At 35.9% G+C, this 14,573-nt stretch overlaps 1 protein-coding gene across 1 annotated transcript in view; it reads right to left on the reverse strand.

The window, feature by feature from the left end:
* The window catches only part of NDC80 (NDC80 kinetochore complex component), a 38,231-nt gene extending 23,695 nt beyond the window's left edge, over nucleotides 1–14,536 (reverse strand). Inside the window, exons 1-8 of the mRNA XM_045527404.1 lie at nucleotides 14,368–14,536; nucleotides 12,964–13,073; nucleotides 10,602–10,679; nucleotides 7,569–7,692; nucleotides 7,293–7,465; nucleotides 6,528–6,630; nucleotides 4,786–4,875; nucleotides 960–1,053 (exon numbers count right to left, since the gene is read on the reverse strand). Of these exons, the coding sequence (XP_045383360.1) occupies nucleotides 960–1,053; nucleotides 4,786–4,875; nucleotides 6,528–6,630; nucleotides 7,293–7,465; nucleotides 7,569–7,692; nucleotides 10,602–10,679; nucleotides 12,964–13,064 (763 nt within the window). The 5' untranslated portion in view covers nucleotides 13,065–13,073; nucleotides 14,368–14,536. The remainder of the gene's footprint in view (nucleotides 1–959; nucleotides 1,054–4,785; nucleotides 4,876–6,527; nucleotides 6,631–7,292; nucleotides 7,466–7,568; nucleotides 7,693–10,601; nucleotides 10,680–12,963; nucleotides 13,074–14,367) is intronic.
* Nucleotides 14,537–14,573: the final 37 nt, after the last annotated feature.

The following is a 14,573-nucleotide window of genomic DNA, read 5'->3' on the forward strand; positions in this document are numbered from 1 at the left end:
TGGTGGCTGGCACACAGTAGGTATACGATAAATATTTGTTTGAATGAATGAATTCAACTTATATGCTTAATTAATTATATATAGAAATGTTCAGTTACTCACTAGATGCTTAGATCACTATGGATTTTCATCTCTTAAAACAAAACATCATTTATCTTGCTCCCTTTCCCATGTGAACAAGCTGAAATTGTCCTGCTTACTCTTCAGGAAGGTACATTCCCAGGGGAACCTAAGGCAATGCTTTCACCTTTTGTGCTAACACTGGCAAGGTGATATTTTGTTTTGATCGACTCTACTGTTTTTGGAGAAATAACTTCACACGTTAGGTTTATCTATTTTATCTACCACTCAAGCATGTTATATACAAGGCTATTTCAACAGAAGGAACAACATGTAAAATAATACCTTAGGAATGTTTTAGAGTTAGCCAGTAAATACTGAATGTAACTGGACTAGATGATAGTTGAGTGGAAAACAATTTCCTTACTTATCTGGAAATGTAATGTTCTATTAATTTTCTGCTGCAAGTCTGAAAGAGATCTTAGGTATTTCAACTAATTGGTGCTTTAATTTCTCAATGAGTAAAGCAAGGACATCACAGGGATATTATTTCCCAGGAGGAATAACATTTGCTGATTATCTTCTGTGTTCCTGGTAGTGTATTTGGTACTCTCTTACACTGCCACGTAATCCTGCAAAACTCTGTCAGAGAGGTCAAGTATTGAGGTCATTAGAGACAGGAAGGGCTTATGTCTCAGGTCTAGCTTGACATTAAATATTCTGTCTGCTTAACTATTCTTCTCTCCACCAAAGCAACCATGAAGATAAAAACCAGCAGGCATCCAGATGCATTTAAAGTAAGTAGCCCAGATAAACATTGGGTATCGTAAAATAAGCTACCACTCCATGAGAAGAGTTAAAAGATCAAAAGCAAACACATTAGGAATGAGAACACTTACTCAGCTTTGACTGCAACTCTGCATTCATATCTTCAAAGCTGTCGGCACCATTCATAAAACTCTCATAGCATTTTATGGTGTAGTCTAAAAACAACTGATTGGGTTAAGCAGATTTTAAACACAAAGTCTTGATTCTCTATTTAGTTTGTTTCACTTTTCTAGGTAAAAATTTTAATTTGAATAAAATAAACTCAGGAAAATTAAGTAGTCATATGAGCTTCTATAAATAAGAGACACAAACCTAGGGCATATCATTATCCTATACAGACTTATGTGCTACTTCTACATATGAATAACGAAGAGGAAAATAATACATATTTGGATATAAGTAATATTTAAAAATAGTACACGATATCCTCAGAATTTTGAGAAGGTCAAATAAGGAAGCTTGTTAATAAATATAATTCAACATAAAATGCACAAACTTAATCATCTTTAGGAATAAAGCACCTTATGGAAAATTTAAATAAACTGCTGATCATCTAAGTCCAATTAAACTGACAAGGTGTAATTGTGAAAACCAGAATGTAATTATTTTTTATTTATTGATTTATTTTGAGACAGAGTCTCGCTTTATTGCCGGGGCTAGAGTGAGTGCCGTGGCGTCAGCCTAGCTTACAGCAACCTCAAACTCCTGGGCTTAAGCGATCCTACTGCCCCAGCCTCCCAAGTAGCTGGGACTACATGTATGTGCCACCATGCCCGGCTAATTTTTTCTATATATACTTTTAGTTGTCCAGGTAATTTATTTCTATTTTTAGTAGAGATGGGGTCTCGCTCAGGCTGGTCTCGAACTCCTGACCTCGAGCGATCCACCCGCCTCGGCCTCCCAGAGGGCTAGGATTACAGGGGTGAGCCACCGTGCCCGGCCAGAATGTAATTAATAAAGGCTATAATTATATTGTAACTTCAAGCTAAAAAATGGCATCATAAGTAGAGATCTATATAGTAGATCTTTCCAAGAGAAAGTAACACTATAATTTGCAATCATGAAGCATTTTGGTCACAGAGAATGCATACTTTATTAGGAGGCAAGGAAGGTTGATCAGAATATTCCGTAGCCTAGATAAAGTAAATATCCCTCAAGACAAACCAATTCCCTTTGTGCTAATTCTCTGCTTACTGCTTTAAGCAACCTTCTTATTACTTGGCTGATATGAAAAGGGTACCCTGATTAGGCATTATGAATATTTCTGTAACTGGAAAGGTAATAGTAAATTAATATTGATGGTAAATTAATATATTTTCATTCTGCTTCGGAGCCATCTTTTGTGAATCTGGTAAGAGTGAATCAGTTTCCTTACGTTTGGTCAATTTTGATCCTATAGATTAAAGAAATTGATTTTTGTGGACCCACAAAGCTGAGCATCAGAATCTTGTGAAGCTGGATACCCTGAAAACTCTTTTTTTTTTTTTTTTTGAAGAGACGGGGTCTCACTCTGTCGCCCAAGCTGTAGTACAGTGGTGTCATCCTAGCTCACTGCAGCCTCAAACTCCTGGGCTCAAGCATTCCTCTTGTCTCAGCTTCTGAAGTTGCTCAGACTATAGGTACATGCCACCACACTTGGCTAATTTTTCTTTTCTTTTTTAAGAGATGGAGTCTCACTATGTTCCCCAGGCTGGTCTTAAACACAAACAGCACTATATAGTTTCAAAGTGCTTCTCTACATATTTTCATTTGAAATAACAGTTCAGATAATAAGAATAACATTCACTGGTTTAGCCTTTAAGATGAATGTTAACACATTTAATACTTAATAGGTATTGTTGTAATGGTACTTGGGGGAAAACTGAGGTGCAATTATTATAAATGTAGTCCATATACATATTGCAGTGTGGGAGGAGAATTCTTTCAAGAGTAGGATCAAAGGCTTTCTAGGAGCCTTTCCAGCTGGGCTCATTGCTGAAGTAGTTAAGGGGCATGTTTATTTTTTGTTAAAACAAAAAAGGCAATGCTACCACGCCAGTCAGTTGATACATCTTTGAACTATTTCCTGGGCAGTAATAAAAGATGAGACTGAAATTATTCCTACTTTTCCTTTTGTGACAAACGTTCCAAAAAATGAAGGTTAGAATTTGAACAGGCCAGGCATGGTGGCTCAAACCTGTAATCCTAGCACTCTGGGAGGCTGAGGCCAGTGGATTGCTTGAGGTCAGGAGTTCGAGACCAGCCTGAGCAAGAGCGAGACCCTGTCTCTACTAAAAAATAGAAAGAAATGATCTGGACAGCTAAAAATATATATAGAAAAAAATTAGCCGGGCATGGTGGCACATGCCTGTAGTCCCAGCTACTCGGGAGGCTGAGGCAGGAGGATTGCTTGAGCCCAGGAGTTTAAGGTTGCTGTGAGCTAGGCTGATGCTACGGCACTCTAGCCTGCGCCACAGAGCGAGACTCTGCCTCAAAAAAAAAAAAAAAAAAGAACTAGAACAGAGAATAGTTTTTCTTCTTAGGGGGCCTATGTGATGACTGGCCTTTTATGTATGCTAGGGAATGTTAATGTACAATCTCAACATTTTAAATTTATTCCTCAGAGTTGGTGTTTGCTCCATTTGGATATATAAATTTGCATATTTTAGGAAATAGTATAGGATTAGTTACATAGTTTAGGTTCTAATAAAGTATATGGTGGGGGCCGGGAGTGGTGACTCACATCTGTAATCCTAGCACTCTGGGAGGCCGAGGCGGGAGGATCGCTCAAGGTCAGGAGTTCGAGACCAGCCTGAGCAAGAGCGAGACTCTGTCTCTACTAAAAATAGAAAGAAATTATCTGGACAGCTAAAAATATATATAGAAAAAAATTAGCCGGGCATGGTGGCACATGCCTGTAGTCCCAGCTACTCGGGAGGCTGAGGCAGGAGGATCACTTAAGCCCAGGAGTTTGAGGTTGCTGTGAGCTAGGCTGACGCCACGGCACTCTAGCCCAGGCAACAGAGTTAGACTCTGTCTCAAAAAAAAAGTATATGGTGGGAAAACCAATTCAGACCACCTATTACTTTTATTTCAATCATTTTTGGAAGTGTTACCTCTGAGCTAAGTAGCAATATGCCTAACTAAAAAGGCCAAAACAAAATAAACAAAAAACACATATGCAATATGTTAATACTCAATCTATTATGATTTGTATTAACAAGGAATTATATTAAAATAATGTTGCCAGTATTGATATCTTCATTCTGAGAATGAAAGGAGGAAAAAAAACATTACATCTGTAACATGTAATAATAACATCTTACAATTTAATTACAAGCTCCTTGAATTTTTTACTTAGTTAACATTTTCAAATTTCTGTGCCGAGTTAATTTTAGGAAATTATAATGTGATTTCAATAGGAGAGCCATTGATTAATATTTTTAAAAATAAATTTTACAATTTTTCAGAAAGGAAAAGAAAAACTCTGCAAAAGAATATACAGATGGTCCCTAACTTATGATGGTTTGCCTTAAGATTTTTCAGGTGTAAAAGCATTCAGTAGAAACCATACTTCAAGTATCTATAAAACCATTTTGTTTTTCACTTTCAGTATTCAATAAATTACATGAGATAATCAACACTTATTATAAAGTAGGCTTTGTGTTAGATGATTGTGCCCCACTGTAGGTTAATGTAAGTGTTCAAAGCGTGTTTACAGTAGACTAGACAAAGCTATGTTTGGTAGGTTAGGTGTATTAAATGTATTTTTGATTTACAATATTTTCATCTTATGATGGGTTTCTTTTGATGTTGCTCCATGGTAAGTTGAGGAGCATCTGTATTAACTTCAATAGTGACATTTAGTAAATAATTTCAAAGCAACTCATTATTATAGTTTATGGTAATGTATGGTACCTTATTATGCATAATTCCATCTTCAGTTTCTTCTCCCCAAGGCTGCCCATCATCAAATAAAGGTGAGCTTTCTTTCATGGCAGTATGTATCTAATTGGTACACAAGTAAGACTAAGTTAATTAAATTGATGTGAAAAACATACAGCTTTCATGTTTTGCCAAATTTGGTCTTTAGTGTCTTTTTCAGAAACATTTACATTATTGCATGACTCAGTCTCTTTTATTATTATAAAAGAGCCCTAAAATACTTTTTTCTTTCAAATCTTTTGATACTTTCAAAATCTTTTACATTTTTTAGTAACTAAATCCCCTCAGGATTTAGAAAGGATGGGCTCCATATTTAGTTCTCTTCTGTTCTGCTGACCTTTATGCTGCTGTTGACCCATTGAGAGCATTTACATACATTTTAACGCAACTCCAAGAATTCAAAACGAAACTGCCACATAAAAGGTGAACCAGTAATTCTTCTCTTTTACGTGAGCTCAATTGTGATGCTCAAATGTTATCAACTGACTCCCTCAGTACATATAAATATGAATTTTAGATCAAATTTTACAATAAAATCTTTAGAAATACTATAGTTGTTTATAATTGGAAGTGATAACCAAAATTATAGCAAAACATTCAGATGTTTATAATTGACAACTAAAAGGAAAATAGCTAAGAGTTTTTAAGGCACAGAAATTCCATTTTGTAACAACTATTTTGTATAACTTTTAAAAAAATATATAACCTTTCAAATATGAAAAAAATTTAAAAGTTTAAATGAAATTGCTATGAAATGTATATATAGATACAAGTATATATTTACACCTAGATATCATATAGATGTTTATGAATATTTATATACCTATGTAAACAGGTATATTTATATACTTATATCTAGTATAGTGAACATTAAGTGTAAGAATACTAACTTTTAAGAAAAGGACTACACATTAAGAATGCATAAAGGAAGAATGTGGTTTCTGTTGAAGGCATTCATAACACTTTTTGTATATTTAGGGAAGATGCAGGGGAGCTCTATCAGCTTGTCCTGTACCTCATCTGTCTCAACAAGGTCTCAGGTGACAGATTTAATGATGTCTAAAAGACATGTAATGTAGAACCGAAGATGAAGAATAGAATCTTTTACCTGGTCATCAGGGTAAAGACAGTTATTGTTGCCTTGTCAAAGGTTCTTGTGAAAACTCTTGCTACTGTGCAAGACTCAAGGAAAGCCTTACACAGGGACAAACATATCTCCAGGACTTATAGAAAAGCCTCTACTGAAAGAACAGAAAAGTTCTCAACGAAGGAGATTTGGTTGAAATGGTTTCAACCTGAAGTTATATATTAAGATTTAAACACAACACAAAGAACCCATAAAAATACTGGGGAAAAAATTGGAAGAGCTTTTTAAAGAACTGTTTCTTAAATATGGATTTTAATTTAAAAGGGGGAAAAGTGAATTTCATGGAGGAAAATAAAAAATCAGTTTCTTATGGACTCATTTTTTTTTTCAGCTGTAAAAGCTCATGAAAACATAATCTCCTTGCCAACGTGGTACTTCTTTCCCCTTACCTCTGGTATCATGTGTTGATAGTTTGAAAACTTAAAATCAAATGTCCTTTGAAAAATGAAAACTCTGAAGTGGATTTTGAGGAAACTGGCAAAAGCAAGATTGGGAGAGAAACAGAAATATCTTTTTGAGAGAAAAACCCCTCTCATATGTGTACATTTAAAAACCACAAATCAAATACCTTGATGCAGTCTATTAGCCAAACCAAGGCTGCCACAATGTGAGGCCACGTATGAGGGGCCCCCACTGTATACATGGAGCTTTTGGATAGTGCAAAAGGATACCTATGAAAAATTAGAAAAAGTAAGCTAACTTAATATGTTAATTTAGTAAAAATAATGGCTACATTAATTAAGAAGTTACATTTTAAAAATTCCACACACATTCCCATAGTCTTGACTTGTTTAGAAGATAGTTGTTGAGATTCTGTCCTTAGTCATCCTACTTTCCAATGATTTTGTGAATTTTTTGGTTTCTTCTGTGCATATTACTTTGTACTTATACCCTTTAAGCTGCAGAACCTGATTTACTCAACCAATATGCTGGACTTCACTTTCAAAGGTCTTTTAGTCTCTCAAATGCAATGTACCCTCAATAAACTACATGTATACACATTTCTGAATCCATTCTTCCCTCTTTCAACTTCATCATATCCCATTTTTACCAGGCCTCAATCCTATTCTATAGATTCTGTGGTATCCAGCCTGTCCTTTCTATTCCCCAGCAGTTCAGGGCCTTATGTTCTATCACCTGCTGTTCTACAATAACCTACAAATAGCTGTTTTTCGTTTCCTTTTTCTCTCTCTTTAATTCATGGTCCATATAGTGCCAACAGTGATCATCTTAAAACATGTTATTTTTCTAATTCAAATTCTTTACAAATCTATTGAGCTTGATTCTTTTCTGTGTTCCAATAATGTCTCTAACTAATGAGAAATATACATACCCAAGATCTTTAAAGATTCTTGGAACCTCTTCTTCAAACTTTGTGTCAGGAAGTTCGTATGAGGGACACAGGAAGCCATAAAGAAAAGTGAAGATCTTTAGGAAGTCCTTAACAGATGGAGCTTGTAGAGATTTCATGGATACATTATGTGCATAACCATTTTCTGTAAGAAACTATAATAATTTTTATGAAACATCAAGCGTTCCTTAATAGAAAATTATTGGAAAATACCTAAGAGAACATACAGAACTTAGAATGTTTCAAATTATGAAGTACCTCACAGAGTTGTCGAATACACTGCTGAATGAATGCTTTGTCATTAAGTGGTCTTGGGTCCTTAATTTTTTCAGAAGTGGAAAATATACCAAGCTGACTATTCCGGGATCCATGTCCACTAGTTCTGGAAACACATTTTTTAAAAAGTCAGTCAACAAAACTCTTTCCTTCTGTAATCAAGTCTAAATATTTCAAAGTGATTTTATGTTTTAACATCGGCATGAAACATCAAAGTTTAACTCTTTAATTCTTATTTAACTAAACAGAATTATTTTATTTAAAGCAGAGAAAAAGAGCAAATAATGAAAAGTATGACGTTATAGCTATTAACAGATAGATATAAAACAAGGCAAGAAGAAAACCCCACTTGTGATGCTTTACATTACCAACACATATACCATACTCTAAGAATGTACATTTCAAGTCCCCTAGATCTTCTGCACCAACTATTCTCTGAATGTATTCAATAACCAAAGTCCTTTTACTATTCTCTTTGCTGCTCCATGACTGCTCCCTTACTCCCAACCCTTTCATTTGTCATTATTTCTTGTGGGAAAGCTGCCTTTGAGATATGCTAAAATAGGCTGTGCAGGCTTTTCCTCAACGTTTCTGTCATGCAATACCTATATTATGTATCGGATTGTGATTTGCCATAAAAATATATGTTGCTACTTTTTAGTCATTAGTGGCTGTAGCATATGTGCTACATCCCCCCAATAAAACTTTTCTTGTTTAAATAATCGTTATATTGCTGTTAATATATGAACTCTATTCATCAAAACTTCATGTCTCCCTACAAGCTGCTTGCAAATTCTTTTCTGCTGAGGATCTAAGAGTTCTTTAGTTTGGGCTCTCTTACTTAACCATCCTGATTAATTATCTAAATAATTCGCTTATTTTTCCTGAGAATTTACTAGTATGAGAACTTCTTTTCTACATACTGCTATTACTTAACATTTAAAATTTTTTTTTCACAATAAAATAGGCATATAGGTTCAGCAAAACTGCACTGATATCTTTTTAAGTTTCAAGAGAATTTTCCACCCAATCAAAATACTGTATCATTCAATTTATTGGTTAAAGAGGGTAAGGTCTAGTGCCAGAATGTATGGTTTCAAGCTCTGTCCCGGTTACTAGTTGCGTGACCTTGGGTAAGTTACTTAACCTCTCTGTGCTTCAATTTCCTTACATATAAAATGGAGACAATAACAGTACCTCCTCATAGGGCAGTTCTGAGGATTGATTAAAAGAGTTGATATAGATAAAGCACTTAAAACAATGTCTGGCCTATAGGAATGCTCAACAAATGTTAGGCTTCATAATTAATATGATCTCTGAAGTTTAGCTCTGAGATGAGTTATATTACAAAAATGCCTTAAGATTTTCATTACATAGAATAAATACCAGAAATGGAAGTTTAACTTGGTTTCATGGCAGAGACTTTTTAAAATAAGGTGAGAAATATTTCATCTCTAAATATTTTCAAAACAATTGAAGAAACAGATTTGTCTTTTTTTTTTTAGCCTAAACAATGTTACAGTTTAAGAGGAGAAAAAAGACAGCAAATAGTTTATTACAGGAAATGGGGTAGAGTGGGAGCAGTGATTAGTTAGATTTAGAAATGTTAAGTTACTTTGGGATATTTGTTCACTTGATTTGGATTTTGCAGGTCATCTGTGATTTTAGTAAGCTATGAATTATGAAAAAAAGTCCTTTTCAAATGGTTAACAGTTAAAGGAAAAAAAATATACAACTCTGGGCTGTAGCAAAAGTGAGGCTTTTGCTACTGTCTTGCCTCTCGTTTACTTCTCAGTCCTCAGCAACCTGGACTCTGATCCTCCAAATGTTTCCCCTTCCTTTTCTCTGCTCATTTTTTAAATTTCAGAATATTATGGGGGTACAAATGCTTTGGTCACATAAATCACCTTTGAACTGCCTGAGTCAAAGCTACAAGTGTGCCCATCCTCCAGACCGCACGCACTGCAGGTTTGTCTTAAAGTTATATTTTGTTTTGGTGAGACAACATATTATCTTAATTTTAGGGTTGAGCATTTAAAAAAAAATCAACTTTACTGAGACAATCTGTTTAGAATAAAATGCATCTGTTTAAAGTATACAGATTGATGAAGTTTGATAATGAATGTACTTGTATAATCTGTACCAATCAAAATATGAACATTTCCATCATCCCCCGAAGTCCCCTTATACCCTTTAACAGTCAATCTTTTTCCCACTTGCAGCCTGGACAACTGCTGATCTACTCTACATAGTTATTCGCAAAGTGTTATGTAGGGATTATTGAGAAGTTGAAACTATTTTCATAGCAAAACTCAGATGTTATTTACTCTTTTCATTCTCCTTCTCTCATGAATGTACAGTGGAGTTTTCCAGAGGCTGGCTACATGATGTATGATATCAGTAACAGACTGAATACAGAAGAAGATATTGGAATCTAGCTGTCTTCTATTAGGCCACACATTAAAGAGATTTGTGAAAAGGTAAAACAATGTTATTCTTCTCAATGAAATTGTTTTGTTTTTTAAAATGTTTTCTTAAAATTAAAAACATGTTATTTGTTACCATGTAATGGATTTTAAGTTGAATTAATACATATTTAAATTTTTTCTCAGTTTTAATTTCTAATAGGGTTAATATCAATAGATATAGCTGATAAAAGTAAAGCTTTCTGGAGTCTTCATTAATCTTTAAGAGTGTAAAAAAGTTGAGACTAAAATGTTGGACAAGATGATGATTCCTCCTTATTTTAAAATGCTATGACTCCATAGTATCTGAAAGTTAAACACAGACTTTTCAATCAACTATTCACTTATAACAATGAAGTAGTGTTCTTAGTGTGTTAATCTATCATCTAAAGGAGATATAACCTAAAATTTTAACCATTTAAAACAGAGGAAAACTAGATTATAACTTTTCTCTTGAAAGAGACCGTATAATCTGAATTTTTGTTCTCTGAGGGCATCACTATATGGCTATATGAATCCCTTTATTAGAACTAATAAAAAATATCATTACCTTTTACCAAATACAGAGACTTTTCTTTCTGATGCAGGTTTGTTTATACTCAACTTTCCAAAGGTTGATTTCTCTTTGCTTTAAGAAAAATAGAAAAACAACTCTTTAAAATAAATACAAAAATATTAGCTCAAGAAACTTTTGGAAATACATTAGAACCAATACCTCTTCCCCATTACTTATAAAATAATTAAAAATCATGAAAATTTTTAGCAGCAATGGTAGCTCTTATAAATCGGATGGGCTTAAACATAGTACTGTAAGTTATGATACTTGTAATGTTGAGGGACCAGTTAGGGGGTCCCTCTGCTCCATCCACCCTTTGATAGATTTAAAGTTTGTTTTAACCATAGCACTGTCCATTTTTACTCATCATGTTTTTAATAGCTACCTAAAAGTTTTCTACCCTAAATTTGCAAGTCCAAAGAGTAAAAACAAGGTAGAAAATTTACATCCCAAATACCATTTTTTCCTACTTTAAAATTTTTACTTAAAAATTTTTTAAAATTGATACATAATTGTACATATTTATGGAGCATACAGTGATGTTGCAACACATATAGTGTACAGTGACTAGATCAGGGTAATTATCATCTCGAACATTTATCATTTCTTTGTGTTGGGAACGTTCAAGTACCTTTTTTTAGCTATTTGAAACCATATATTAATGTTAACTATAGTCATCCTACAGTGCTATAGAACAGAACTTATTCCTCCTATCTAGCTGTAATTTTGTATCCTTTAACCAATCTCTCTCTATCCCCTCTTTCCCTCTAGTATCCTCTGTTCTACTCTTTACTTCTATGAGCTCAACTTTTTTTAGCTTTCATATATGAGTGAAAACATGTGGTGTTTAATTTTCTGTTGCTGGCTTATTTCACGTATTTGCCAAGAGAAAGAAAGGTGTAGCTAGGAAGCCCAGTTAAGACCAAACAGCCAGAGGGGAGGGTTGTTATGCTGATTTAAGTCTCTGACTTCTCCACTGTAAGAGTTTCTAGTGACTTAGTCCTTCTCTTTTCCAGGTGCAGCACAAAAACCTTGTCTACATTATGATTTCAATTATCTTAAAATATGTACATTTATGGAACAACTTTAAGGAAAAAAATTTTAAAATAGGTAAGTTCAATCACAGGTTGATAACCACAGTTAAATTTTTTTCTTTTAAAATCTTCTCTTTATTAGAATGTAGCTGCACTTGACATACATAATCTAAATTACAGACAAAAAATTGACAATGGTGACTTTTTAGCTTCTAATACAATTCAAGGCATAAACTTTTGGTGTAAGTAATGTGCAACAGCACAAAAAATTTCCCTGTTGAAAGTATTCAGAAGGAAAAATACGTAAATATTTCAAATTTCTAAAAGTAGCAGAAGCTCATACTATGTAAACCTAAGTAATTTAAGAACAGTTAGCACGTAACTTGTAGCTGGGTATTAGAGAAGTTGATACAGCTCTACAGTGGCTGACAATTAGCCTTCTCTTAACTAGAAAAAAATCACTCAGTGAAAAACTAGAGTTTATGATAGCAAGTTCTTCTGGACACTTTTTCAGCAAATCTTCAGGAAGCAGTCTGGAGAAGTGGTGTTTTATAGCCTGCTACTACATTACAGCCTATTATCAAGAGTAAATACTGGCCGGGCGTGGTGGCTCACGCCTGTAATCCTAGTACTCTGGGAGGCCGAGGCGGGTGGATCGCTCCGGGTCAGGAGTTCGAGACCAGCCTCAGCAAGAGTGAGACCCCGTCTCTACTGAAAAATAGAAAGAAATGATCTGGCCAACTAAAACTATATATATATTAAAAAAAAAAGAATTAGCTGGGCATGGTGGCGCATGCCTGTAGTCTCAGCTACTTGGGAGGCTGAGGCAGTAGGATCGCTTAAGCCCAGGAGTTTGAGGTTGCTGTGAGCTAGGCTGACGCCACGGCACTCACTCCAACTCAGGCAACAGAGCGAGACTCTGTCTTAAAAAAAAAAAAAAAAGAGTAAATACTAATAATATTACTCTGATTTGATTGAGAATGTTGCTAGTTGGAAACATCTCAGTAAACTGAAGTTACAGCACAGTCTGCTCAAACAAGTAGCTCTAGAATAAAGGAGGAAAATAGGAGTGCTGAAGAAGAATTAGTTCTTTCAGGGAATGCTGGGTAAAGCACTTGGCTTCGGAATTTAAGAAACAAATGAGATGCCACACAACACCATGCCCACTTTTAGACCTTACTGATCCGAAATTAGGTACCACTGGGAACAGACAGTATTCACCAAGACATCATTCATATTACATCTTTGAATTAACCATTTTTATGATTTCTTTGTCCAAGCAGATAAAGCATGTACGTCAGAACCACAAGGGAAACACTTACGTTTGAGGAGTATAGAGGCCTTGTTTATTCAAGTCCTGGGATCTTAATTCCTGCATAGAGAGGCGGCCAGCACCACTAGTGGAAACTGAACTGCGCTTCATGCTTATGACCTACATTCATGAAATCAGTATTAAAAAAACTTTCCAGACAAAGATGGTACATTAAGCAACTATTTATCCTCAAATAGAAAGGCAGCCAGGCTTCACTGTTTTTTCAAGATAACTATTCCCCTAGAAAATCTTTATTTGTTCCTGTACACTGAAGTCTTCATTTCTAGGGTACATCTATTTAACTTTATTTTAAAATATTCAACACACATAAACATTTATTAACTGCCCATCATGTACAAGGGAGTGTGCTAGGCAATGCAGGAGATACAAAAGTGAATAAGGTCTGATTCTTGCTTTCACAAGGGTATCCATGGGTAGCTAAAGCCCTGAATATGTTAACCCAGACCGCATTACTGCTGTTGGCTGTGCCTGTTTCAATGGGAAGTCAAAGAACTACCTCAAGTTCTCTTATTCACCTCAAAATGTTTCCTTTTCTTTGGTCTCAGAGAACGAAGCTATTCTGTTTTCTTCTTCTAATGCCAATCTCTCTCGTTCTATCCTTAACCCATTGTTTCCTAGTTCGTATTCAATTACTGCCCTTTTGGCTTTAATCTCCCCTTTAACAAGGATAAATCATCTGGTCCACAAAATGGTCTATAAGCTGCCTCCCTTTCAAACCCCGTTAACAATTCTGTTCACATTTACTAAAAAGGCTGTCTCCTAGGATACTCCCGATTGACAAACCTTTTGATCCTGTCTCATCTCTGTACCCAGCCTTCTCAGGTCCTGCCCTGGCTTCCAGGAAAGTGGTTATCCTTGTACCTGCTGTGTACTGCTTAGTCTTTTACACTGATTACACTCGTTCCTTCTCGGTTCTGGCCGCCTATTTCTTCTTCAATGAGAGCTTGTTCATCTGTTCATCTTTTCCACTTACACCCATATGTCCACTCTCAATCTTCACTTACGAGGAACTCTCGAGATCTAAGATTAAGACTTCCACACGTACTCCTTACGCGGCCACTAAGATGCTACACTAGGCTGCAGACGCAGCACCCCAAACAGTTCCTCTCTTGTCCTTCCCCTCTTCGCTCCCCTCAACACTTCCCCTTTCCTCTCTCCAGCCTCTTCTCCCACCAGGGACCCCCAGGTCCGCCCCTTCTCCCTTGGGAAAGCGTTGCTAATAGAAATTTAGAGGACTCCGTGAACCTGGCGCCTCGCACAGAGTTGGGCCAATGGCCTCTCCCAGCACCAAACATTGTCCCTCAGGGCTTCTACATTTGAATCGTTGGCGCCTTCACTTTCCTCCTCCAGAACAGTTCTGCAGAAACAAAGTTAACCCACTGTCATTAGTTACCTTCCTTCCAGTTTCCTGACACAACCCAGGGACCGAATTTCCGTAAACCGTGCAATCGTCCGCTAGACACGACAGCAGTCACCGAAACACCAGCTCCTTCCTCCGCCCGCCCAGGCCGTTCGAATTTGAAAAGCTCCGCCGGCGTGACGCCATTACGCACGACGGGCGCGCGCAACTCTCGTGCGACCGCTGCGTCACCGGAACTG

Source organism: Lemur catta, chromosome 16 (assembly GCF_020740605.2).
Source record: "Lemur catta isolate mLemCat1 chromosome 16, mLemCat1.pri, whole genome shotgun sequence".
Classification (NCBI taxonomy): domain Eukaryota; kingdom Metazoa; phylum Chordata; class Mammalia; order Primates; family Lemuridae; genus Lemur; species Lemur catta.